Source organism: Trichomycterus rosablanca, chromosome 5 (assembly GCF_030014385.1).
Source record: "Trichomycterus rosablanca isolate fTriRos1 chromosome 5, fTriRos1.hap1, whole genome shotgun sequence".
NCBI lineage: Eukaryota > Metazoa > Chordata > Actinopteri > Siluriformes > Trichomycteridae > Trichomycterus > Trichomycterus rosablanca.
The window spans coordinates 16,154,190-16,181,649 of NC_085992.1; the positions used below are offsets into that span (position 1 = coordinate 16,154,190).

At 39.9% G+C, this 27,460-nt stretch overlaps 1 protein-coding gene across 1 annotated transcript in view; it reads right to left on the reverse strand.

Moving 5' to 3' along the window:
- The window catches only part of smoc2 (SPARC related modular calcium binding 2), a 79,250-nt gene that overhangs the window by 43,677 nt on the left and 8,113 nt on the right, over nucleotides 1-27,460 (reverse strand). The window contains exon 2 of the mRNA XM_062995434.1: nucleotides 6,928-7,090. Within this exon, the coding sequence (XP_062851504.1) occupies nucleotides 6,928-7,090 (163 nt within the window). The remainder of the gene's footprint in view (nucleotides 1-6,927; nucleotides 7,091-27,460) is intronic.

Consider the following 27,460-nt stretch of genomic DNA (forward strand, 5'->3'; position numbering starts at 1 on the left):
ATACCCACCAACAATGAGTCATAGGGACAAGTAACAACAGGCGTGTGATTAGTGATGAAAGACCTAGCCTTATTCAAGATTAGAACCACTTTTTTTTACATAAAACCCCAGAAAAGGTTCAGAATGGGTCAGAATGGTGAAGTAGTAAAACTCCATACTATGCTTTTGATTTTGGAAAGAGATTTCCAACAAGCACATGGGTAACATTTACCAAAAGGTGTATACATAGACAAAGTTTAAATGATTAAATAATTACATTACAATGCATTACAAATATGTCAGAAACTACTAATAATTTTCAAATGATTATGAATAAAACACAGAAGAACTACACGCCATATTGAACATGTCTATATTTAAAATTATTTATAGAGCTTAAATACTGCAAAATTAAATGAAAAGGATGATTGTGATGGGCTATATTGCTTTACAAGATCAGAAAGAAATGCGGGAAATATGCAGTTCTGTTCTTACTGCAGAATGTAACAGGTGGCCAGTAATTAAGTCCAAATATTAAAATTAAAGATTATAAAAGCATGCACATGGGTCATTGTGTCATGTAAAATAGCATATGTCCTATTATTCAAACCAACGTTTTTTTGTATAACAATGCTCTGCTATTTTATGTTAAACCTTATGATCTACATTGTTTGGTTTTATGTAATTTTGTTTGAGGGATTTAAAGTTTTACAACCCCAAATCAGAAAAAGTTGGGACAGTATGGAAAATGCAAATAAAATAAAAATGCAGTGTTCCTTACATTTACTTTCACTTTTATTTGATTGCAGACAGTTTGAACCTGAGATATTTCATGTTTTGTCTGCTCAACTTCATTTCATTTGTTAATAAACCTCCATTCCTGCATTTCAGGTCTGCAACACATTCCAAAAAAAGTTAGGATACTAAATAATACTAAATAAATAATGATGTGATTCCAAACAGGTGATGTCAACAGGTGATTGTAATCATGGTTTGGTACAAAAGCAACTTCCAGAAAAGGCTGAGTCTTTGATGAGCAAAGATGATCAGTTTGTCAACAAATGTGTGAGAAAATGATTGAAATGTTTAAAACAATGTACCTCAAAGAAAGTTTGGAAGGGATTTGCATATTTCTCCCTCTACAGTGCATAATATCATTAAACGATTCAAGGAATCGGGAGGAATTTCAGTGCATAAAGGCCAAGGGTGCAAGCTTAAACTGAACGCCTGTGATGTTCAATCCCACGGATGGCACTGCATCAAGAACCGCCACTCAACAATAGCTGATATAACCACATGGGTGAGGGATTACTTTGGCAAACCTTTGTCAAGCACTACAATACAGAGTTACATGCACAAATTTTGAAACGAAGAATGCGGCAATGACGACCCCGTACTGTTGCACATCTTAAAATGTGTTTGCAGGAAGAATAGGATAAAATAAAAGCTGAAACACTAAATTACTTGGTATCCTCGGTTCCAAAACGCCTTTTAAGTGTGGTGAAAAGGAATGGCAACAATACAAAGTGGTAAGTGCTTTACTGTCCCAACTTTTTTTGGAATGTGTTGCAGGTCTGAAATGCAGGAATGGATGTTTATTAATTAATGAAATGAAGTTGACCAGATAAAACATGAAATATCTCAGGTTCATCCTGTCTGCAATCAAATAAAAGTCAAAGTAAATGTAAGAAACTCTGTGTGTTTTTATTATTTGCATTTTCCATGCTGTCCCAAAGTATGAGTGGTGGCACAGAGTTAAGAAAAAATAATTGTGGATTTCCTCCTCCTCCTTACACTTTAATATGAATGACTTTCATATCCCATTATACAAGGTGAATGAGTCCATTTTCCCATTCCACTTCATCATTCACCTAAAATCCCAAACAGTAAGATGAGATTCTGCAAATCCTATTAGTCTGATTCATTTTACAGCAATCACTGAAGAGAAAAAAATCACACTTAGGCAGACGAACACATTCTTTGGGTTCATCTAACCCCTGATGCTGCTAAAGAAATTGTGAAAATAAAATCGGGAAAGATTATTATTGCTGTTATTGACAAGTAAATAGCAATCAGTAAGCAAAGAACCCACACACCCACGCCCAGTCTTCATCAGACTTCCACAGGACTGAGTGAGTTGACCATCTCTGTCTGGGACACACAAAGCCACAAAGTAAAGCTCCACCAAAATGTAGAGTCAGAATGTATTTAAGTGATGACACAGTTTCTCCACTGCGCAATACTATAACACTGTCCAACACTGGTGAGGTGGCACCTTGTGTGTGAGACACACTGGCCAGTCAGCTATACCAACAGAATGAGGAAAAGAAAGATTTGGAAAAAAGAATGATGGATTCAGAGGTAAAAAGAGCCTATAAGAACCTAAAATAAAAAAAGCAAATTCAAATATTGATATAGTGTCAGTGTAGTTTAACTCTTGTTATTTTATTACTTTCTGGTTATTTTGTATAGATTGTTTTAGTTTTTAGCTATTTTAATTTAGATGAACCGCTGTGGATAGATGGATGGATTTATAATGATGATTGAATAGGCAGAAGGGTGTAACGTCAGAGACATATACACCGATCAGGCATAACATTATGACCACCTTTCTAACTGACTGGTCTGCAGCTATGCAGCCCCATACCCAACAAACTGTTGTACTGTTGTACTGTGTATTCTGACACCTTTCTATCAGAACCAGCATTAACTTCTTCAGCAATTTGAGCTACAGTAGCTCGTCTGTTGGATCGGACCACATGGGCCAGCCTTTGCTCCCCACGTGCATCAATTAGCCTTGGCCGCCCATGACCCTGTCGCCAGTTTACCACTGTTCCTTCCTTGGACCACTTTTGATAAATACTGACCACTGCAGACCAGGAACACCCCACAAGAGCTGCAGTTTTGGAGATGCTCTGACCCAGTCGTCTAGCCATCACAATTTGGCCCTTGTCCAACTCACTCAAATCCTTACGCTTGCCCATTTTCCTGCTTCTAACACATCAACTTTGAGAATAAAATGTTCACTTGCTGCCTAATATATCCCACCTACTAACAGGAAGAGATAATCAGTGTTATTCACTTCACCTGTCAGTGGTCATAATGTTATGCCAGGTCGGTGTACATTAAACTGAAGGAGACATGAAGGTTGGATGAATTATTGAATGAATTAATTAATAATAAATTAACAAATGAATTAATTATTATATGAATTGTCTCTTCTGTTACACCCTCCTGTATATTAGTTAGTTATAATAGTTCATTAATTAATAAACAGGAGGGTATAACCAAAGAGACCATTTAAATTATGGTTGGATAGATGGATGGGTGGACGGATGGACAAACAGACAAATGGATGGTTTAAAACCAACACCAATTTTATAACAATAATGTCAGTACACGTGTTAAAATGGGTACCTCTCCTGCCAGAAATTCAAGGGTATCAAACAAGGACATATGATAGGAACCTAAAACACAGCAGACTATTAAAAAAAACACTTGATGTTGATGTTAAAAGCATGTAATTTATTTAATATACTTAATTGTACCTGTTGTGGCAAAAAAACACCAGACCACAATAAATAGCAGGGTGTCCACAAACAAAAAAAACAGTGTGAGAAATAGTAAGAGAAAAGCAAATTGGGAAATGGCAAGTAAACACACAGGAATCTGGAATTTGAGACAGTGAAAGAAGATACTTAGAACTTCAGCATGCTCTGTTTTGTTTCAGACTGACCTAACATGGCACGAGTTCCACATGGATGGATATGTGGATACATGGCTAGAAGGATAGTGGAAAAGATTGGCCAATATGAGAAGGATGGTACAAAGTTTCCCTGCATGGAAAAACATAAATGAAGTTCAGAGAAAGGAAGAGAAAGGGCTGGAAAAAATGACAAGGTCTGAATCATCTCTGGGTATAAAAAAAAATGTCCCAGCACAGTGGAGCTACACATATCCATACATTCTGTTAAACCCAAAGAACATATGTGAACCCAAACACTTTAAGGTGTCCAAAACCATGTGGACACCACTTCTAATTATTGAGTTCAGGTGTTTTGGTCATGCGCTTTGCTCCTGTACCCAAAGTAAGGTCCACAAAGACATAGTTTGATGAGTTTGACATGGTATGTGGTACATATGGGCAAATGTATGTGGCCAAATAACCATGAGCTTCATGGATATCTTATTCAAAAGCCATAGACAATAATACAGCATACATTCTTCAAGGAAGCCTTCACAGGATTTTGAGATGCGTTTAGGCAAAATTGTGGCCGTGTGAGCTTAAACACTGATGTTGGATGAGAAGGCCTGGTTTTAATTGACATTCCAATTCATCCCAAAGTATTTTAAAAGGTTGACATTAGACTTTTGTGTATACCACTGGAGTTTCTCAACATCAAACCAGTCAAACCTTAACTTTGTGAACCTTATTTTGAGCACAGGGGCAAAGTCATGCTGGAACACGACTATCACTATCCTCAATTATTTATTTTTTAGAAATGATTTCATACACCTGGTAGCAATTATTGTGGCTAGAGCACATTAACTTACTAATTAGACTGAGTGGCCACATACTTTTGGCCATTTAATATACATTACTGTTAGATCCCATGCCTGATCTGCACTACATTAAACTGGCAAGCCATGGAAGGTGCTTACCTTTTAAATGATGCAGAATATCCGGGGATTTTAACCTTACATATGTAAACATCATCATGATATAGTGTTGGCACCGTAAGGTGCACATCATCCTGTAAACTGGCTGTTAAACAGTTACTAGTACCCCCTGAAGATTTCTCTTAAACAGCTGCCCATGGGATTGTGAATACTCCTTGACATTCATTTGTCCAGTTGGTTTATCATAACATTTTGTTCATTTGCTCAAGGGTCCAAGCTTTGCACTCCTTACACCAAGGCAAGCCCTTTCATACAATGTACTTTGTTGCCGAATATTGTAGCTTTTCACTCTTCATTGGGACCGGATCATAGATGTGCTTATTCAATTTGGTGGCCATACATTCAAGAGCATTTTATCCTTTTAAGTGGCACCTGTCCTGTTAGGGAGGTCCCACTTGCAGCTACTTTTTCTTTTTGCTGATTTGTCCATGTTTGGTAAATGGAAATTGGTCACTTGAAACAATGTTAATTTGAAACAATTTTTTTGTGATTTCAATTCAGACACCCATTATTTGACATTGTCAAATTTAAATGAAATTTACTCGAGGTTTTGAAGATGTTTTTGGCAAAGTTGGTGACTATTGTAGACTGGTATATGGGAACCAGTCCTTCAAAAGAATGCCAATGATCTCATTTAAAGGCTCAAAAGGGTTTCCATTATGGTAAGTGTCACTGACTATATTGGCTATTATTTCTTATCCCTCCCCTTTTCTGTTCTCCCAATCCTCTTTATCCTCTGTCATTATGCTGAGCGACTGAGGAAGGAACTTACAGAGAAAGCAACAAAACAAGTAAATAAAAAGAGGTCATTGAAAAGCAAGGAGCAAAGTGGGTACTGCGTTACGGGTGACAAGAACCTCCCTGAAGCTCCTGGCACAATGAGACTGTTTAAGGCCTGTTTAACCTTTAACCTTTCAGAGTAATGAAAGACACTTCATTGAACCCCACTAACAAGCAAATACGGCTTTCTTCCATTGCTTTTTTAAGTAGAAGATAACTTGTAAAGAAGGGTCAATGGATGCACCTCAAAGGATCCACTAGCAAGAACTGTAGGGTCAAAAGTATCTAGACTACACTGACTCCATTACATCAAGTATTCAATCTGATGCCATGCGCTATAGAGTCAAAAGTATCTACACACCACTGACCAGTGATGGCATAGTTACCTTTAAAAAGTAACTTAGTTACTTTATTGATTACTTGATTTTAAAAGTAACTTAGTTACTTTATTGATTACTTGATTTTAAAAGTAACTAAGTTAGATTACAAGTTACTTTATTAGTTACATTCAGCAGCTGCCGTAATGCAACTGGAGCTGCGTAGGCAATTGAAGCGGAATAAGAAACAAGAAAGACGCGGAAAACTGAGTCCTCTGTTCACAACGTACCGTAGTACGTACCGGTGTTGTGTGCATACTGCATACTTCTGTACTGAAAGTATGTACTTCTTTACCGGCCGAGTAGTGCATACTTCCTCCAATCTAGTACGTACTCTGTAAGTATGCGATTCTGGACGCAGCTCTACTAAGTAACGCGTTACTGACACCAGTGCCACTGACTCCATTACATCAAGTATTAAATCTGATGCTATACTCTAGATGGCTAAAAGTATCTTTAGTAAAGTATTTTAAGCCACCTCTATTGTTAACAAATTTATTAAATTAATGTATAAATGTATTATTTATATGTTTGTAAACGTTGTGCCAGCAGTTTGAGGAAGGCCCTATTATTCCAACATCTTTGTGTCCTGTGCACAAAGCAAAGTATATAAAGACAGTGGTGGAAAAGATTGGTTTGGAGAAAGTGACCTCCAGTGACCTGCACAGCGGTCTTATCCTCAACACCAGTGCCGGATTTTACAATAGCTATTTTTTCTTTCCCACACACGAATCTAAAGTCTAAATTAAAGGAGTAGGAAATGTTATAGTCACAGAACTCCACATCAATATCAATGGTTTAAAATGGGATGTCCAACAAGCATGGTCACCTGTCCACATACTTTTAGATTGATTTCAGTCTTCAAACCTTTAAGCCCCAGGGTATTTGGTATTTAAAATGTTCCTCCTAACTAGGCTTCTAGCTTTGTAACCCTCTATGCGTTTATCTTTTTATTGTAGATTAGGACTAATTTAGGACCGTTGAGAACTAATCAAATTAAACAGTTCTAGAAAGTGAACTATATTTGTACTTTAATATATACCTCAAAATATTACAAGTGAAAAGTAATTGAACAGTCTATATAACTACAGCATGGCTGATAAATTCTGACCTTTGCATGGCCCTCGGATAACTTCTAGCTGGGGGTCTTGGCACTTGGCGCGCTGGAACTCGCATCGTGAGCTAAAGGTCCGTCCGTCAGATGCACACAGGGGTTTGCGTGGAGCTCCGGAACAATCCATGTTACACTCTTTATCCTGGTCAACTCGAAGAAACTACAGAGGGGAAAAAACAGGGAGATTAAAACTATAGAAATCTGTTTATTACAATTTCCTCATGGCGTTTTTGGTCATTAAACAAAGCTTAACCTCAAGCAAGACTAAATGGATGTTTCTTAAGATCTCAAGATCTTGTAATTCCCATTACACAAATGCAAAATCCTAGTTCTGGAGAACCAGCTACCATTCTCACGTATGTCGCTGATCACACCAGGTCACATACTGTAAGTTCCTTCTCTACAAAATTGTTAGAACTTGACCATATCTCTTGATTAAAGCCAGACACAACTGTACTACTACCGTATCTACACACCACTGATGTTAAAAATTGTGCCAAATCGACCACGCAAGCGAACGGGACAAAGGCCGAGGAAGAAGACAACTGTACTACTACCCATGTGCACCATCACACTCCTTTAGGTGCCTTAAAATGCAGCCCTAGGTTTGATTTTTAATCCAGCTTACACTGATCAGGCATAACATTATGTCCACCTTCCTAATATTGTGTTGGTCCCCCTTTTGCTGCCAAAACAGCCCTGCAACTGCAATGCACTGTGTATTCTGACACCTTTCTATCAGAACTAGCATTAACTTCTTCAGCAGTTTGAGCTACAGTAGGTCGCCTTTTGGATCGGACCACACATGCATCAATGAGCCTTGGCCGCCCATGACCCTGTCGCCGGTTTACCACTGTTCCTTCCGAGGACCACTTTTGATAGGTACTGACCACTGCAGACCGGGAACACCCCACAAGAGCAGCAGTTTTGGAGAGTTTGGAGTTTTTGAGCTCTTCATTGCAGTTTGCTTGCTAGGTCTTGAAATGCATCCTTGTTCCATTTGGGTGTCCACTTCATTGCAGTCTTTGTGACCCAGTGTTCAGGCAATCTAAACATTTGACCCACTAAATGCTTTCAGTATCTATCTTCCAGCTGTTTCAAGCAGCACTTCGTCATTGGTGATATGGTCATAGTATTTGAGGTCAAGTGTTCTCTGCAAGGGGCGACACGCAAGAAGGTCCTGGGTCCGGGTCCTTTCTGTGTGGAGTTTGCATGTTCCCCTCGTGTCTGTATGGGTTCCTCCGGGAGCTCCGGTTTCCTCCCACTGTCCAAAAACATGCAGTCAGGTTAATTGGAGACACTGAATTGCCCTATAGGTGAGTGGGTGTGTGTATGTGTGTCTGCCCTGCGATGGACTGGCCCCCCATCCAGTGTGTTACTGTGTGCCTTGCACCTATTGAAAAGCTGAAACTTGTTAAGGTGCCAGGCTGTATCTTCATTAACCTTCATGTCTTGCTTGCATACACTTCGGTTAGCGCTGCAATTCCGTGTCACTACATGGTTGAGTGACGGCATCAACCAAATTAAGCACATTGTTTCGAACATTGCCATGGCTTGATCAGTATTTTGACAGTTGACCACATTGGGTGGTGGACAATCACTGTCATCTAATGGCTGTTAGGAGTTATCAAGCTTAGTGGAGCAAAAATGTTGCTACTAGATGCTGCATGTAAAATGATCAGTTAAGCCCTTCATCATGATGAAACTGCTAAACCCATCAAGTAGTAAGCATACTTTTCCACCCAAACAAGGGCAATGATGAACTTGTGGACGTTCTGTCTTGCAGATGTTGCATTATTGAGCTTATCTAATGAAATGGCACCACGTTTCCACATTGGTGGAAATGCCAAATGTCAAAGCAAAAGTTTATTTTAACATTTCCATGCTTGGATTGCTGCTTTGCAGTCGATTCTTTTGTTTTGTTGTCCAAAAGTCAAATGTAAGTCCAACTTGGCACAATATCTAAAACACCACGACTTAATACAAATGGGCACAAAGATGTATTGTGTCAGTAAACAAAGCAAGTGAGGTCGGACATGGCATGCAAATATTTGTGGTCTGTCTTTGAGCAGTTATGTCAGCATCGGACCAAACTGTTCGACAAAATTGTTTGCAGATACTGTAAGTGTGTCATGATGTGTCTCAGTAAACATGTGTTACGACTTTATTTTACACTGGTGTTATTAATATACCTGGGTTTGGATAGATTCCAAAGATCTGCCCAGCCATACACACATGGATGCACAGCAGGGATAGAGCTTACCTTTTTAGCATATGGGTTCAACTGAGAGAATATATATATACAGTATACAGTGGGGCCAAAAAGTATTTAGTCAGCCACTGATTGTGCAAGTTCTCCTACTTAGAAAGATGAGAGAGGTCTGTAATTTTCATCATAGGTACATTTCAACTATGAGAGACAAAATGAGAAAAAAAAATCCAGGAAATCACATTGTAGGATTTTTAAAGAATTTATTTGTAAATTATGGTGGAAAATAAGTATTTGGTCACCCACAAACAAGCAAGATTTCTGGCTCTCACAGACCTGTAACTTCTTCTTTAAGAAGCTCTTCTGTCCTCCACTCGTTACCTGTATTAATGGCACCTGTTTGACCTCGTTATCTGTATAAAAGACACCTGTCCACAGCCTCAAACAGTCAGACTCCAAACTCAACCATGGCCAAGACCAAAGAGCTGTCGAAGGACACCAGGAAGAAAATTGTAGACCTGCACCAGGCTGGGAAAAGTGAATCTACAATAGGCAAGCAGGTTGTGAATAAATGTGAATAAATCAACTGTGGGAGCAATTGTAAGAAAATACAAGACCATTGATAATCTCCCTCGATCTGGGGCCCCACGCAAGATCTCATCCCATGGGGTCAAAATGATCATGAGAACGGTGAGCAAAAATCCCAGAACTACACGGAGGGACCTGATGAATGACCTGCAGAGAGCTGGGACCAAAGTAACAAAGGCTACCATCAGTAACACACTACGCCGAGAGGGACTCAAATCCTGCAGTGCCAGGCGTGTCCCCCTGCTTAAGCCAGTACATGTCCAGGCCCGTCTGAAGTTTGCCAGAGAGCATATGGATGATCCAGAAGAGGATTAGGAGAATATCATGTGGACAGATGAAACCAAATTGGAACTTTTTGGTAAAAACTCAACTCGTCGTGTTTGGAGGAAGAAGAATGCTGAGTTGCATCCCAAGAACACCATACCTACTATGAAGCATGGGGGTGGAAACATCATGCTTTGGGGCTGTTTTTCTGCAAAGGGGACAGGACTGATCCGTGTTAAGGGAAGAATGAACGGGGCCATGTATCGTGAGATTTTAAGCCAAAACCTCCTTCCATCAGTGAGAGCATTGAAGATGGAACGTGGCTGGGTCTTCCAGCATGACAATGATCCCAAACACACCGCTCGGGCAACGAAGGAGTGGCTCCGTAAAAAGCATTTCAAGGTCCTGGAGTGGCCTAGCCAGTCTCCAGACCTCAACCCCATAGAAAATTTGTGGAGGGAGTTGAAAGTCCGTGTTGCCCAGCAACAGCCCCAAAACATCACTGCTCTAGAGGAGATCTGCATGGAGGAATGGGCCAAAATACCAGCTACAGTGTGTGCAAACCTGGTGAAGACTTACAGGAAACGTTTGACCTCTGTCATTGCCAACAAAGGTTATGTTACAAAGTATTGAGTTGAACTTTTGTTATTGACCAAATACTTATTTTCCACCATAATTTACAAACAAATTCTTTAAAAATCCTACAATGTGATTTCCTGGATTTTTTTTTCTCATTTTGTCTCTCATAGTTGAAGTGTACCTATGATGAAAATTACAGACCTCTCTCATCTTTCTAAGTAGGAGAACTTGCGCAATCAGTGGCTGACTAAATACTTTTTGGCCCCACTGTATATATATATATTAGGGCTGTCGAAGTTAACGCGATAATAACGCATTAACGCGATTTCAATTTAACGCGATTAAAATAATAGTGCCGTTAACGCAAATTCTAGTTAATGTTGAGACTTGACTGGTAAAACTACAACGCTCGGTTACATTATGTTAACAAAAACTTTTTAATGTCGGACTTGCCACAGTTTTTCATTTGCGGTTTGTTAACATAATGTAACCGAGCGTTGTAGTGATGCACTTATAAAGAAATAAATACACGCTATATTCACAAGTTGTCGGGAGCAGAACACTTTTATTAACTTATTCTGTTAAGGTACCAAATACCGGAAAGCTGAGTCAAGCACGTTAGTCCATGCACTATGGAAGCCCCAAAGGGTCAAAACACACTCACTTCGTGTAGAAACGGCCATCAAACCATTGTCACAATACAACCACAGAAAAGTCTGTTACAATAACTACGCCTTATCCCACCTAAAGCACCGCTGATCTACAATGTTTGCTGATGGAGAAATTCTAAACTACAATCTGACATTTACTGCCTAGTATGTGAGTGAATAAAACTCCCTTACAGTTTTCTCTTGTCCCAGCAGTTTTTAACATCAGTACATTTAGCATAAAATGTGTTCACCATTTTAATTGTAACATTTCACATAAAAATCCTTGTTTTCTATAACATTTACACAGATTTTTTTTTAATGCGATTAATCGCGATTAACTATATGAAATTCTGAGATTAATCACGATTAAAAAATTTAATCGTTTGACAGCCCTAATATATATATATATATATATATATATATTGGAGCAAAATAGACAAAGGCGCAGAGCTTGGGGGTTCATGACCTTGTTACCTGCTCGCCCTCCCATTTAGTTATGCTGTAATAATTACGGGTGCCGGAGTCTAAAGCCACTCTCTGTAAAACTGACATTTTACTCTTAACAATTTCATATTGTAACTACATCTTCTGTTGTTTTACCCCGAGGTGGTTCTGATGGAAACCTGTTTACCCTCTCTAGGTTAAAGACTGCAAGTCGAGACTGCAGTGCCAACAATGCTGCTCCTACTAGATGTGACGGAAACCTGGCGTATTGTCAGGTCTTACAACAGACTTTATCACAGACTGGACTAAACAATGAAGAACTCCAATTATTTATTTATTTATTTTTGCTAGTTGTAACTATCCGTTCAATTTAATTTTGTGTTTGTATGATTTGTGTAAATCCTATTTATTTAAAGTATCCTCCAGGTCACCCAAGAAGGATGGGTCCCAGCTGAGTCTGGTTCCTCTCAAGGTTTCTTCCTGTAATTTTAAGGGAGTTTTTCCTTGCCACTGTCGCCCTCGGCTTCTCAGTAGGGTTTTTTTGTCTATTGGTCCTGGACTCTGTAACGTTGCTTTGAGACAATGTCCATTGTCTATTGGACACCTTACCATGATGGACATCCCACTCCAAAACCATAAGCATTAATATGGAGTTCTCCCTCTTTGCAATTATAGAAAATAAAACTCCACCTTTACTAGAAGGCTTTTCACCTCCTTGTTTCTACACTCACTGTATATTTTATCAGCTCCACTTACCATATAGAAGCACATTTTACAATTACTGACTGTAGTCCATCTGTTTCTCTGCATGCTTTGTTAGCCCCCTTTCATGCTGTTCTTCAATGGTCAGGACCCCCACAGGACCACTACAGAGCAGGTATTATTTGGGTGGTGGATCATTCTCAGCACTGCAGTGACACTGACATAGAGGTGGTGTGTTAGTGTGTGTTGTGCTGGTATGAGTGGATCAGACACAGCAGCACTGCTGGAATTTTTAAACACCTCACTGTCACTGCTGGACTGAGAATATTCCACCAACCTAAAATATCCAGCCAACAGCGACCTGTGGGCAGCGTCCTGTAACCACTGATGAAGGTCTAGAAGATGACCAACTCAAACAGCAGCAATAGATGAGCGATCGTCTCTGACTTTACATCTACAAGGTGGACCAACTAGGTAGGAGTGTCTAATAGAGTGGACAGTGAGTGGACACGGTATTTAAAAAGCTTCAACAGCGCTGCTGTGTCTGATCCACTCATACCGGCACAACACACACTAACACACCACCACCATGTCAGTGTCACTGCAGTACTGAGAATGACCCACCAGCCAAATAATACCTGCTCTGTGGGGGTCCTGTAGGGGTTCTGACCATTCAAGAACAGGGTGAAAGCAGGCTAAAAAAAGTATGTAGAGAAATAGATGGACTACATTCAGTAATTGTAGAGCTACAAAGTGCTTCTATATGGTAATTAGAGCTGATAATTTGGACAGTGAGTGTAGAAACAATGAGGTGGTTTTAATGTTATGGCTGATCAGCAATCAGTGTGGCTGAAACACCTGGATTTATTAACTGGGAGAGGTAACATTATGTAACTATTAACCCTGCACATTTGTTGATTTTGCTGAATGTCACCTACCTGAAATTCACTACTGGTGTTTTCATTACCATCCGGTTTTACTCAATAAAAGTCAGTGAAATGATCATTCATTCATTTCCCATGAGGCCAAACACAGTGTGTGCTGTCAGTCAGAACCATCCCTGCCTTGTCTTGCCTCAGAAGCCATTCAAAAGCGATTTGAAGGGTTGGCTGCGATTCAATTGTCCGTCCGTCACTCTCTCACCTGCGCATCACCCGGCCCGCCCTCACAAAAGATGTTTATATCCGATGAAAAGGGAAACTTGGCTGTTCACTTCGCCAGTTCAATGCTGAGGATCTTCACTGTCATCACGTCTCTTGTCCCTCCGAATATTCAAGAGTAGGCATGAATTTCTGTTGAGTCAACAGGTGTGGGGTTTGTCCTTTCAGGCTTTCTAATTACACATGGCAGAAACCACAGGCTTTTCAATATCATTTATAAATGAGTCATTCTTCACGGCTAATTCTTCATCACAAGCCTCGGAGACAAACAAAGGCTTCCCTGCCACGCCTCACTCATAAATCTGGAGAAAAGGAAAGGAAAAGTCTCTCTGTGCGCTAAATCATCGACTGTCCTGAAAATTAGCCCAACATGACAGCTTACAAATGAGTTTGTGAGTTGTGTGTGTGTGCTTTAGAGCTTTGCACCTGGCTGAGGTGAATCACAGGGTTTATCAAACAGTTGCCCTATGGCAAAGGGCGTCGGCACTCCTGTCATTTCTAACAATAATTCCTGCGTGGGTTCATGGTAGGTAACTGCATATGAGTGGATTTGTGTGAGTGGGATAAGTGTTAGTACATTTCTGACAGGTTAATGATCTGGCTTTGTACAAAGTGTAGATATCTGTATGGTCTTTTTTGGTTTGGTAACCATTCTTGGTCAGAGTCATGGTGGGAATGGAGCTTATTACAGATGCAGGGCAGAACACCTTGGGCAGGGTGCCAGTGGGACAGCATGGAAAATGCAAATGATAAAAAATCACAGAGTTTCTTACATTTACTTTGACGTTAATTTCATTGCAGACAGGATGAACCTGAGATATTTCATGTTTTATCTGCTCAACTTCATTTCATTTGTTAATAAACATCCATTCCTGCACGTTTTGGCACTGAGGATACCAAACGATTTAGTGTGTCAGCTTTCATTTTGTCCCATTCTTCTTGCAAACACATCTTAAGATGTGCAACAGTACGGGGTCGTCGTTGTCACATATTTCCTTTCAAAATTCTCCATACATTCTCTATTGAGGACAGGTCAGGACTGCAGGCAGGCAGGCCAGTCCAGTACCTGTACCCTCTTCTTCCGCACCCATGCCTTTGTAATGTGTGCAGCATGTGGTTTTGCATTGTCTTGTTGAAAAATGCATGGACGTCCCAGGAAAAGATGACGCAGCATATGTTGCTCTAAGATCTCAATGTACTTTTCTGCATTAATGCTGCCATCACAGAAGTGTAAATGACCTTTGCAAAGGGCACTAACACAGCCCCATACCATGACAGACCCTGGCTTTTGGACTTGTTGCTGATAACAGTCTGCACAAAAAGACCTGGAATGCTGATTCATCTGACCACAATACACGTTTCCACTGTGTGATGGTCCATCCTAGATGCCTCCGAGCCCAGAGAAGTCAACGCTGCTTCTGGACATGCACAGTAAAGTTTTAAGTGGCATTTGTGCATGTAACTCTGTATTGTAGTGTTTGACAAAGGTTTGCCAAAGTAATCCCTCACCCATGTGGTTATATCAGCTATTGTTGAGTGGCGGTTCTTGATGCAGTGCCGTCTGAGGGATCGAAGATCACAGGCGTTCAGCTTAAGCTTGCGCCCTTGGCCTTGATGCACTGAAATTCCTCCTGATTCCTTGAATGGTTTAATGATATTACGCACTGTAGAGGGAGAAATCTGCAAATCCCTTTTGTAATGGTCTTTTACCATCTGGAGTTATTGTCCAGCAAGTTTTAATCTGACCACTATTTTCTTCTTCATAATGCTTTGTTAATTTCTCTTTCATGTTTAATGGCCAGTTTGAGTTCTGAGCCGTCTGGTTCTTTTTTTCTGTCCAAACATAAACCATGCAAACGGAACAATAGTCCCTCACAGTCCATCCACTCCGGTGCCCTGTCTATTCGTTTCTGCTTTTTAATTCTGTGCAACTATTTCTGAAAGAATGAATATTAACTTCTGCATGAAAGCGTCTCCTTTTTGCCAATGATGTTTGGGGTCTGTGTGTTTCACGCTTCTGACTGACAGTGTCCCACTGTCTTGGGTCACCGAGGCCCCTGAACCTTTCCCCCAATTGGACTTGTTCTTCCTCCCCCTCTTTCCCTCACTCTGCAGCTGTGCCCCCGTGCCCTGTTCACTTCGTCTTTCGCGCCTCTGCTGTCAGATGTCTCGGCAGGAGGCACGAATGAGTTGTCAGGAACCAGCTTGTTCTTGGGCTGGTGCAAAAATCAAGACAAGTTCCTTACATTATGTTCATGTCACTATGATGGTTGATTTGTTTTTGCTATGATCACACTGATCAGCCATAACATTAAAACCACCTCCTTGTTTCTACACTCACTGTCCATTTTATCAGCTCCACTTATCATATAGAATCAATCACTTTGTAGTTCTACAATTACTGACTGTAGTCCATCTGTTTCTCTACATATCTTTTTAGCCTGCTTTCACCCTGTTCTTCAATGGTCAGGACCCCCCAGGACCACCACAGAGCAGGTATTATTCAGGTGGTGGATCATTCTCAGCACTGTAGTGACACTGACATGGAGGTGGTGTGTTAGTGTGTGTTGTGCTGGTATGAGTGCATCAGACACAGCTTGTTGGAGTTTTTAAATACCGTGTCCACTCACTGTCCACTCTATTAGACACTCCTACCTAGTTGGTCCACCTTGTAGATGTAAAGTCAGAGACGATCGCTCATCTATTGGTGCTGTTTGAGTTTGTCATGTTCTAGTGTCAGTGTCACTGCAGTGCTAAGAATGACCCACCAACCAAATATTACCTACACTGTAGTGGTCCTGGGAGAGTCCTGACCATTGAAGAACAGCATGAAAGGGGGCTAACAAAGCATGCAGAGAAACAGATGGATTACAGTCAGTAATTGTAGAACTACAAAGTGCTTTTATATGGTAAGTGGAGCTGATAAAATGGAGAGTGAGTGTAGAAACAAGGAGGTGGTTTTAATGTTATGGCTGATCGGTGTATATGCCAATAGTTTTTGGAATGAGATCAAACAAACTTATGTTCAGGTGTCCATATACTATTGGGCAAACTGTTTATACTAACTGTATTGCTATAAAATCAAAATGGACAGAGTCATAAACTGTAAGAGGAAATATTGGAGTAACTGTTTGAAGCTCACTCTGAACAGCTGATCTGGAAGTGAGCGTCAGCCAAAACCGACCACTGTGTTCCTACAATGGCAATAAAAGATCTTAAGGACTCATCCAACTCCGTTCAACTGGAAACAGACAACCCAGAACCAATAGGGACACTTAGGTCCAACCCAATTTTAATATGTGAAACCATTCACCAGCACCATAGGATCCTTGAGCCACCCACCATGACTGTCAGGCACTGACAGTTTCCCGTTTTAACAGCTGGTCGCAAGTGTCCAAATAGAAGAAAGGGTGATCGGACGACCGCTGCTACCACCCAGCATGGCCAAGCTGGATATCATAGCAAAAGAGTTGCAGATAAAGGGAATAGCATCCAGATGAGACTGAACATGTCTAAGGCAGAGAGCTAGTACAATGGCGATAGTTTGCAGACACTTGCTGTTTCAAAAAGGTCTAAGTTGGGCTTTTTTGGTAGACAAATGTGAGCTGATGAATAGCATTTTCAAGTGAATGGCTTTCATAAGTTTATTTTGAAGCTGTGAATAAGCTCTGCTCTTAGTTTATCTAAGTTTAAGTAAAAAATTACCATTGTAACAAAAGACTACTTACAAAAACAACACAATATAAAAAATTTTATTAGCTACAATATATTAAAATTAAATGACATGCAATCTAATTAAAATATGTTTAAATACACCTTGTTTGGGATGTTTCTACTTAGGATAAAAAGTGCCGTGCCAATGCAAACAGTTTAATTTAGGCTGATTTGTTATCGGCCTTTCTTATTCTTATTCTTCTTATTATTATTTATTAGGATTTCAAAGTCATGTTTTACACTTTGGTTACATTCATGACAGGAACGGCAGTTACTCATTACACATGATTAATCAGTTCAAGTCTTTAATGTCAAACACAGTCATGGACAATTTATTTTCTCCAATTCACCTCACTTGCATGTCTTTGGACTGTAGGAGGAAACCAAAGCTCCCGGAGGAAACCCACACAGACACGGGGAGAACATGCAAACTCCACACAGAAAGGACCCGGACTGCCCCACCTGGGGATCGAACCCAGGACCTTCTTGCTGTGAGGTGACAGTACTACCCACACTCGCTTTTCTTACAAACTGCTGACCTTTACTACAGGTATGTCAGTATGGTATAAGGTATACATGTATACTCCAGTCTGTGAATAACAGAGTAGATTTTACCACACAAAATATTAACTACATAAACTGTCTATTAAGTTGCATTTGCAACTAATTAACTAGTTATAGTATTTATAGTTTGTCCATTTAAGTAAATTAACAATACATATTTACTTAACATAATTAAAACCAATATTAAAGTTATTAAAATAAATTTAAAGCCATTTGGAACCATTGTAGGTGAAGATGAATGATTTTCCACTTGCCATCCACAACCAGCAACTACACTAACATGCAAACTTGTATTGTGTTTTACACTGATCAGCCATAACAATAAAACCACCTCCTTGTTTCTACACACATTGTGTGTAGAAGAAGCACTTTGTAGTTCTACAATTACTGACTGTAGTCCATCTGTTCCTCTGCATGTTTTGTTAGCCCCCTTTCATGCTGTTCTTCAGTGGTCAGGACCACCACAGAGCAGGTATTATTTAGGTGGTGGATCATTCTAAGCACTGCAGTGACACTGACATAGTGGTGGTGTGTTAGTGTGGGTTGTGCTGGTATGAGTGGATAAGACACAGCAGCGCTGCTGGAGTTTTTAAATACCGTGTCCACTTACTTTCCACTCTATTAGACACTCATACCTAGTTGGTCCACCTTGTAGATGTAAAGTCAAAGACGATCGCTCATCTATTGGTGCTGTTTGAGTTGGTCATCTTCTAGACCTTCATCAGTGGTCACAGGGCGCTGCCTACAGGGCACTGTTGGCTAAATGTTTTTGGTTGGTGGACTATTATCAGTCCAGCAGGGACAGTGAGGTGTTTAAAAACTCCATCAGTGCTGCTGTTTCTTATCCACTCATACCAGCACAACACACACTAACACACCACCACCATGTCAGTGTCAATGCAGTGCTGAGCATGATCCACCACTCAAATAATACTTACTGTAGTGTTCCTGGGAGAGTCCTGATGGTTGAAGAGCAGCATTAAAGGGGGGCTAACAAAGCATGCAGAGAAACAGATGGACTACAGTCAGTAATTGTAGAACTACAAAGTCAATAAAATGGACAATGTGTGTAGAAACAAGGAGGTGATTTTAATGTTATGGCTGATCTGTGTATCAGTTGAGAGTTGAGTTGGGTTGTACACAAGGTACAGTCAAAATCTCTTTAATTAGAACTAGGGCTGTCGAAGTTAACGCGATAATAACGCATTAACGCGATGTCAATTTAACGCGATTAAAAATAATAGTGCCGTTAACGCAAATTCTAGTTAATGTTGAGACTTGACTGGTAGAACTACAACGCTCGGTTACATTATGTTAACATTATGTTAAAACAAACGTTTTAATGTCGGACTTGCCACCGTTTTTCATTTGCGGTTTGTTAGCATAATGTAACCGAGCGTTGTAGTGATGCACTTATAAAGAAATAAATACACGCTATATTCACAAGTTGTCGGGAGCAGAACACTTTTATTAACTTATTCTGTTAAGGTACCAAATACCGAAAAGCTGAGTCAAGCACGTTAGTCCATGAACTATGGAAGCCCCAAAGGGTCAAAACACACTCACTTCGTGTAGAAACGGCCATCAAACCATTGTCACGATACAACCACAGAAAAGTCTGTTACAATAACTACGCCTTATCCCACCTAAAGCACCGCTGATCTACAATGTTTGCTGATGGAGAAATTCTAAACTACAATCTGACATTTACTGCCTAGTATGTGAGTGAATAAAACTCCCTTACAGTTTTCTCTTGTCCCAGCAGTTTTTAACATCAGTACATTTAGCATAAAATGTGTTCACCATTTTAATTGTAACATTTCACATAAAAATCCTTGTTTTCTATAACATTTACACAGATTTTTTTTTTATGTGATTAATCGCGATTAACTATATGAAATTCTGAGATTAATCGCGATTAAAAATTTTAATCGTTTGACAGCCCTAATTAGAACATGTTACATATGCATAGCATGAATTCACAGCTTGTGTGGAGCTGGGTTGGACCCTACCTTCTGGTCACTGTCTGGTCACAAATAATTCTCACCCTGCCTTGGACTGGGACCTTGTTTGAGGTGTGTTCTGCCTTGCAGTGTTTCAGGGTAGTACTGGATCAACCACGACTCTTATTATAATGAAGTGGTTTATGAAAATGAATGAATGCTTCACCAGATCCCACTTAAAAGAAAGATGAGAAGTGGTATAGTTGGCACTGATGTATGACTCAACAATACTCTACAGTATCCTGATAGATGTATGACTATTCCATCCTGCTCAGATCCACAGAACCAACTCAGAACAAAGAGAGACCAAAACACTGCTGGATTGAGTCCTTCCCTTATGAGTCCTCCCCAGCAGATGTAGTCTCTGAGTTTTCTTTCTTTTTTGTTCTTTATTGTTTCTATTCTGTTAAACTGTTCCAGATATAAAATTCTAAATGAACAGAGCAACTCCAGAGGGAAGTGTGGGAGAGAAAAGCTTTTCTTTAGATTTCTTTCTTAATTTTTTCATTCTTTCGATTTCTTTCTTAAGGACCCACCAGCACATAAAAACCCAAATCCCATTACCCCCTTCCAGGCAGGGAAGCATTGTGGGCTTGAAAAGCTGCGTTGTGATGGCCAACCTCCAGCCAAGAGTGCATTGTGCAGTCTTACAGACAAGAGGCCCTGTGAACCCCTCCTCTTTTTGCCCTGAAGAGGCCCTGGACTCCCCTCTTTTTGCCCGTAACATCCCAGCTGTGAGAAGTCAATGGGGGCTACTGGCGGAAAGCAACAGCGCTGGTTCAGACGTGTGAAACGCTGGGGCTTCCCGAGATCGGCTGGGAAGTCATTAGTCTCCAGCTTAGTGGAAAAGGAAGAAAGTGACAGCTAACCAGGCTATCAACTCAATCAAAGAAAGGGCATTTAATTGGTGTGAAAAGATGTAAAAGGCCGAATGGGGGAAAGGAGGGGCAAAAAAAGTAATGTGCAGGTGCATTTTTGAACAAGCTGCAGGCAAAACCAGGATTCAGATTAGACTGACATCAATTTTATTAAACAGTGTGGAGTCAGAAAAGTAATATATTACATCTAGAATACCAGAGTACAGAGTTGTTGTGCTTTGGATGGGCATGGTTCTTAATATTTGGAAGCAAGTTGACTCAATCGAAAACCCTCCAAATGAGTGACCAAATGATTTAGCTCTACTACTCATATTGTCATTAATACACCTAATTTAAATATCAAGTTAATCAAAACATTGTCTTTGGCAACCCTGTCTGGAGTGCTCTGTGGAAAACCAGACAGGGTTGCCAAATTACCACCCATATTACCTACTGCATAGTATCATCCTATCTTCATCACCACTGCTGACCCCCACTTCTAACCACTCCTGGCCTTTGGCACCCACAGCCACCAACCACTTCTTTTCACCTGCCAGGGTCTCACAGTGTGCAGTATCACACACACACACAGAGTAGCGCACTACCACCCATCATTCCAGTACCTCTGGTGCAGGTGCCTCAACCAGCCAGCAGAAGCCGATATCTCAGCATCAATGACAAACCCATTGGACCCAGAAGATAAAGCCAATCATGTCAGCATTGGCGCCCGGCTGATTGTCAGAACACCTGAGATTCAAACCGAAATCTCAGTGGAGGAGACTGGCTAGACCTTGTTTTAGGTCTTGTGTGATATTTTGCTGTTGACTGTAGATTTTAATTCTCAGTTAGTCCCCACTTCAATATGGCCATGTGTATCCAAACTGTATGGTATTATATTACGTTTTAACAGCTTCATATTTATGCACGTATTTTGTTCACATGGGTATTAGGGTTCAAATGAAGTAACTATTTTAAATACAACTTTTTAAAACCTTATTTTGTATTTTAAATCTATAATTTGAATACTGATTGTTGACAGTGTCATCTGACCACAATACACATTTCTATCTGCAATGGTCCATCCCAGATGCCTCGGAGCCCAGAGAACTCATTGCTGCTTCTGGACATGGTTAATATAAAGTTTCTTTTTTACACAGTACATTTTTAAATGCCATTTATGAATGTACCTCTGTTTTGTAGTGTAGATTTGTAGTGTAGATTTTACAAAGCAATCCCTTGTCCATGTGGTTATATCAGCTATTGATGAATGACTTTAATGACTTTTTTAAAGCAATGATTTTAATGCAGTCTAAGTGTTAAGCTTAGGCATGCACCCTTGCCTTTAAGATTCCTTAAATAATTTAATGATATTATGCACTGTAGAGGGAGAAATATGCAAATCCCTTCCAATCTTTCTTTGAACAACATTGTTATAAACATTTCAGTAACTTTCTCACAAATGTGTTGACAAACTGGAGATCTTAGACTTGGATCTTAGATCTTAGACTATGCTCTTAGACTTTTGTCGATACTGCTTTTTTACATTACTCATTACAAGCCCTAGCCCTAAACTGGTTCTGTTCCAACTTTTTTGGAATGTGTTGAGGCCTGAACTGCAGTAACGGCTGTATATATATTAGAGCTGGGCGGTTCCTGAATCACCCGAGTTAATGATTCGAATCTTTGTACTGAATTAAGAATCACGAGTCTGAAATCTCAGTTAATCCGGATCCTCTGAGTCCTCTGACTGGCTGCTGCTAAGTACACAAGGTGAGTGAGCAGGCTCACGCGGACTCGGATGATTTGGCTGAACCGGCTTCACTCTAGTCCGTGATTCTAAGTAATAAGTTAAATATTCCAATAAACAAGTGGTTAAACACACCGGTGTTCGCTATGTGGCTGATTTTATGCACATGCTATTATTATTATCAGTAGTAGTGGTATAGATTAGTAATGCAGCATATTTTCTTGTAAGCAAAACAATAACAAAACAGTTATATTATTATTAAATTGTAAATGCTTACAGGCTACTTTAGGACTATACTACTTAAGGAGTATCATAGCCCTTCCCCATGGTAATTTATAGATTGTTTGTATTGGTGCCACTGTGGCTGCCTGACTGGGTGAAGTTACCCAGGCAATTTGTTGTTGACCATCCCCCTTGAACTCTTGACCCATTAATAGAGAAGTGTGAGGTGCCAAGAGAATTAAGAGAGAAGGATTTATTTACAGAAGAAGATATTTTTCATGCAGTAAATCAATCGCAATCAAGATGGCAGTACAAGTGACTTAAGTGAACCGGATCACATTACAGAGTGACTCAGATTAACCCGAGTCCATAAAATGAGCCGAATTTAAGTAGACCAGACAAAACATGAAATATCTTGGGTTCATTCTGTCTGCAAACAAATAAGTCAAAGAAACAAATTTTTTCACATAAAGTCCCAATAGTTTTTCTGATTTCAGTTTGTTCATAGCATCTCTCATGCAATGCAGACAATTTCCACTAAACAACACAAATACGATCATGATGTGCCATTAATCATCCAGCTTGAGTCATCCTGCCCATAATATTACTTCAATGTGGAAATGTGGTAAAACATGTGAACTTGGTCTTAATAGCAGAAACGTTTTCCCAAAAATAATTCCAGGATCATGAAAAAGCAGTAAGTCATTGGCAAATATTAAACTACAGGTTCAATTCCCATTCCTAATGTGCTGTGGTTGTCCTTGTTCTCTGATAATGCAGCTTGCATGTTGGTGCAAAGCGCTACATGGTACCCTATTATTTGGGCAGAGGTGGAAAGAATACTAAAATATTGTACTTAAGTAAAAGTACTATTACTTTAATGAATTTTTACTTAAGTATGAGTACAGTTACTAGTCTAAAAATCTACTTAAGCAACAAGTAAAAAGTAACTAATTTAAAATGTAAATGTTACTTAGTTACTTTTTTTAACAGGAGAGGGTGACAAGTGGATATAAATCTTACAATAGTTGTTTTTTATTCAAATATAATAGAAGAAACATGTTGATGCAACATTTAAAAGATTTAGGGATGTGTAATGTGTCATTTTAGTGCAAACCATCGCATAAAGCTTTTTCAAACTGTATAACCACTAGTGATGGGTCGTTCGTGAACGATCCGATTCTATTGAACGGCTCTTTAAAATGAACGAAAGTATTTCATATAGTTCATATAGTTAATCGAGATTAATCGCATAAAAAAAAAATCTGTGTAAATGTTATAGAAAACAAGGATTTTTAAGTAAAATGTTACAGTTAAATTGGTGAACACATTTTATGCTAAATGTACTTATGTTAAAAACTGCTGGGACAAGACAAAACTGTAAGGGAGTTTTATTCACTCACATATTAGGCAGTAATACTATCCAGCAGAGACCCTTGACTTCATAAATATGTCAGATTGTAGGTTAAAACTTTGAGAAACGGTGTCTTAATGAGAGATGTCATGCACGGTCAAGTCTCAACATGAACTACGGAACTACTGAAGTACATGCTTATATCCTTATGGACAGTGACCAAATCCATCTGATCTTCATCCAGTTATAACATGCGGCAAGGTAAACGAGAACTAGCCCTAAAAAGGAAGCTCTGACCACCACTATGTGTCCATAATGTGAAGCAGAATAGTCTCGTGGAGCCAGATTTTTAGCAAGACTGGCTAGTGACATCTTGTGAGATATTATGGGCTACAGTTGAGAATAAATCCTTATTTGGGGTGAAACTTGGTCTTGGTCTGAATTTTAAAGTCAGTAACACATCATGAGGGCAGATAATAATGACAGTGGCTGACTAATAGGTGCATTATTTATGATATACACTGATAAGCCATAACATTAAAACCACCTTCTGGTTTCTACACTTACTGTCCATTTTATCAGCTCCACTTGCCATATAGGAGCACTTCGTAGTTCTACAATTACTGACTGTAGTCCATCTGTTTCTCTGCACACCTTTTTAGCCTGCTTTTACCCTGTTCTTCAATGGTCAGGACCACTACAGAGCAGGTATTATTTAGGTGGTGGATCATTCTCAACACTGCAGTGACACTGACATGGTGGTGGTGTGTTAGTGTGTGTTGTGCTGGTATGAGTGTATAAAACACAGCAATGCTGATGGAGTTTTTAAACACCTCATTGTCACTACTGGACTGAGAATAGTCCATCAACCAAAAGTATATCCAGCCAACAGCGCCCTGTGGGCAGCGTCCTGTGACCACTCATGAAGGTCTAGAAGATGACCAACTCAAACAGCAGCAATAGATGAGCGATCGTCTCTGGCTTTACATCTACAAGGTGGACCAACTAGGTAGGAGTGTCTAATAGAGTGGACAGTGAGTGGACACAGTATTTAAAAACTCCAGTGGCACTGCTGTGTCTGATCCACTCATACCAGCACAACACACACTAACACACCACCACCATGTCAGTGTCACTACAGTGCTGAGAATGACCAACCACATAAATAATACCGGCTCTGTGGTGGTCCTGTGGGGGTCCTGACCATTAAAGAACAGGGTGAAAGCAGGCTAAAAAAGCATGCAGAGAAACAGATGGACTACAGTCAGTAATTGTAGAACTACAAAGTGCTTCCATATGGTAAGTGGAGCTGATAAATGGACAGTGAGTGTAGAAACAAGGAGGTGGTTTTAATGTTATGGCTGATCGGTGTAGTTCCAATATAACTCGTCTTGCCAAATCTTATCTTATGAGAACTAAATCAAATGCTAAGTCTATTTCTGAAACATAAACACATTACACAATAAGGGCTGGGTTTGTGTGTCCATACAATAAAGCAGGTCTGTGTCTGCACAATACAACACTTCCTCCCACATTCCTGATTGTAAGCTAGGAGTGAGGATCACTATCCATGGCTATCTGTTGACGTTCAGGTTTGAGGCATCTCAAATAATGAGACTCGGAGCAACAGTGACCAATCTAAGCTCTAAATAACACTGCTCCCAGACTGACACCATGCATTCCACAGCAAGTCCTTTACAACACACACACGGCATTTGACTATGTACTTAAGTATGACAAACATTAAATGCATTTTCAAGCACTATAACACTATATGGCCAATAATTTAAGGACACTTGACCATAAGCTTGTTGGACTTTTCATTTTAAAATCATGGGCTTTAATGTTCATTTAATGTTCAACCTTCATTTTGCCATCTTTGGTGGTATGACATAATGCTGTTGAAAAGGCACTCGGATGGCATAGCCTAACTTCCTCTCTCCACCTCCGAGACCTGAGTTTCATTTTTAAGTACCAGGCGATGCGACAGGCCTGGTCAGGACAGGCACTCAACAGACATAACTGGCTTCATCTGAGGGAGTAAAGGCTGATGGAGTAAAGGAATCCAGCCTGTAACTGCAACACCTATGAACACCGCAATAAAGATGGATATATTTAAAGAGTCTCCTACTTAAAAATGGAATAAATACACCAACTAGGCATAACATTATGACCACTTTCAGGTGAAGTGAATATAACACTATCTCTACATTACGGCACCTGTTAGTGGGTGGGATATATTAGACAGCAAGTGACCCGTTTTATCCTCAAAGTTGATGTGTTAGAAGCAGGAAAATGGGCAAGCGTAAGGATTGTGATGGCTAGACTACTGGGTCAGAGCATCTCCAAAACTGCAGCTCTTGTGGGGTGTTCCTGGTCTGCAGTGGTCAGTATCTATCAAAAGTGGTCCAAGGAAGGAACAGTGGAAAACCGGCGACAGGGTCATGGGCGGCCAAGGCTCATTGATGCACGTGGGGAGCTGAAGGCTGACTCATGTGGTCCGATCCAACATACGAGCTACTGTAGCTCAAATCGCTGAAGAAGTTAATGCTGGTTCTTATAGAAAGGTGTCAGTTAGGAAGGTGGTCATAATGTTATGCCTGATCGGTGTATATCAAATAATTAAAATATTAATATTTAATTAGGTTCATACATTAATAACTAAATCATCCAAATTCTAAATCAACTTGAATATAGGCTATTACTGGTCAAATCTGACCGATGTTCATGTCACTAAAGTCTACACAAAATTCCTATTGGATTTGAATTTTTACCCATCAATCCAAATTAAATCCAAATCAAACATTTGTTAAAGTATTCAGACACTTCGCTTTGGCAGTCAAAATTGTGGTCAGGTATATTTTGTTTGCTATTATTATCCCACCACTTGCAATTTGAATTGATTGAACAGGCACACAACTGGGTCTATAAGGACCCATCATTTACACAATTACCTCCATACTGTTATGGGGGTGCTTTTCAGCAACAAGGACAGGGAGACTGGTAAGAATCGAGAGAGGGATGAATACAAATACAGGGACCTCCTAAAACAAAGCCTTCTCCAGGAGGCATGCAAACTCAAACAAGGGTGACAGGTCATTTTTAACATGACAGTGAACCCAAGCATACAGTAAAAACAACACTAGTGTGACTATGGCAAGTCTCAGTAAAAAGGATTTGCTATAAAGAAAGGCATAAGCTGCTCAAATCTAGGTTTGCTAAGCTTGTAGAGACATATCAAAGACTTATTGCTGCCAAAGGGTCTGACTTCTTTAGTGATTAAGAGATTTCAGTTTATTTATTTATTTATTTTTTCAAATCTTGAATTAGGTTACCTTGGCACACACTTTGACCACAGAAAATATGCCTAGCCTAGTAGATGCCCTTGAGAGCACATACCCAAAGACCCTTGATTCATAAAGGCATTGCATAGCTTGTTGGCCCAAACCAGCAGGGGTGACAGATGCCAGCAT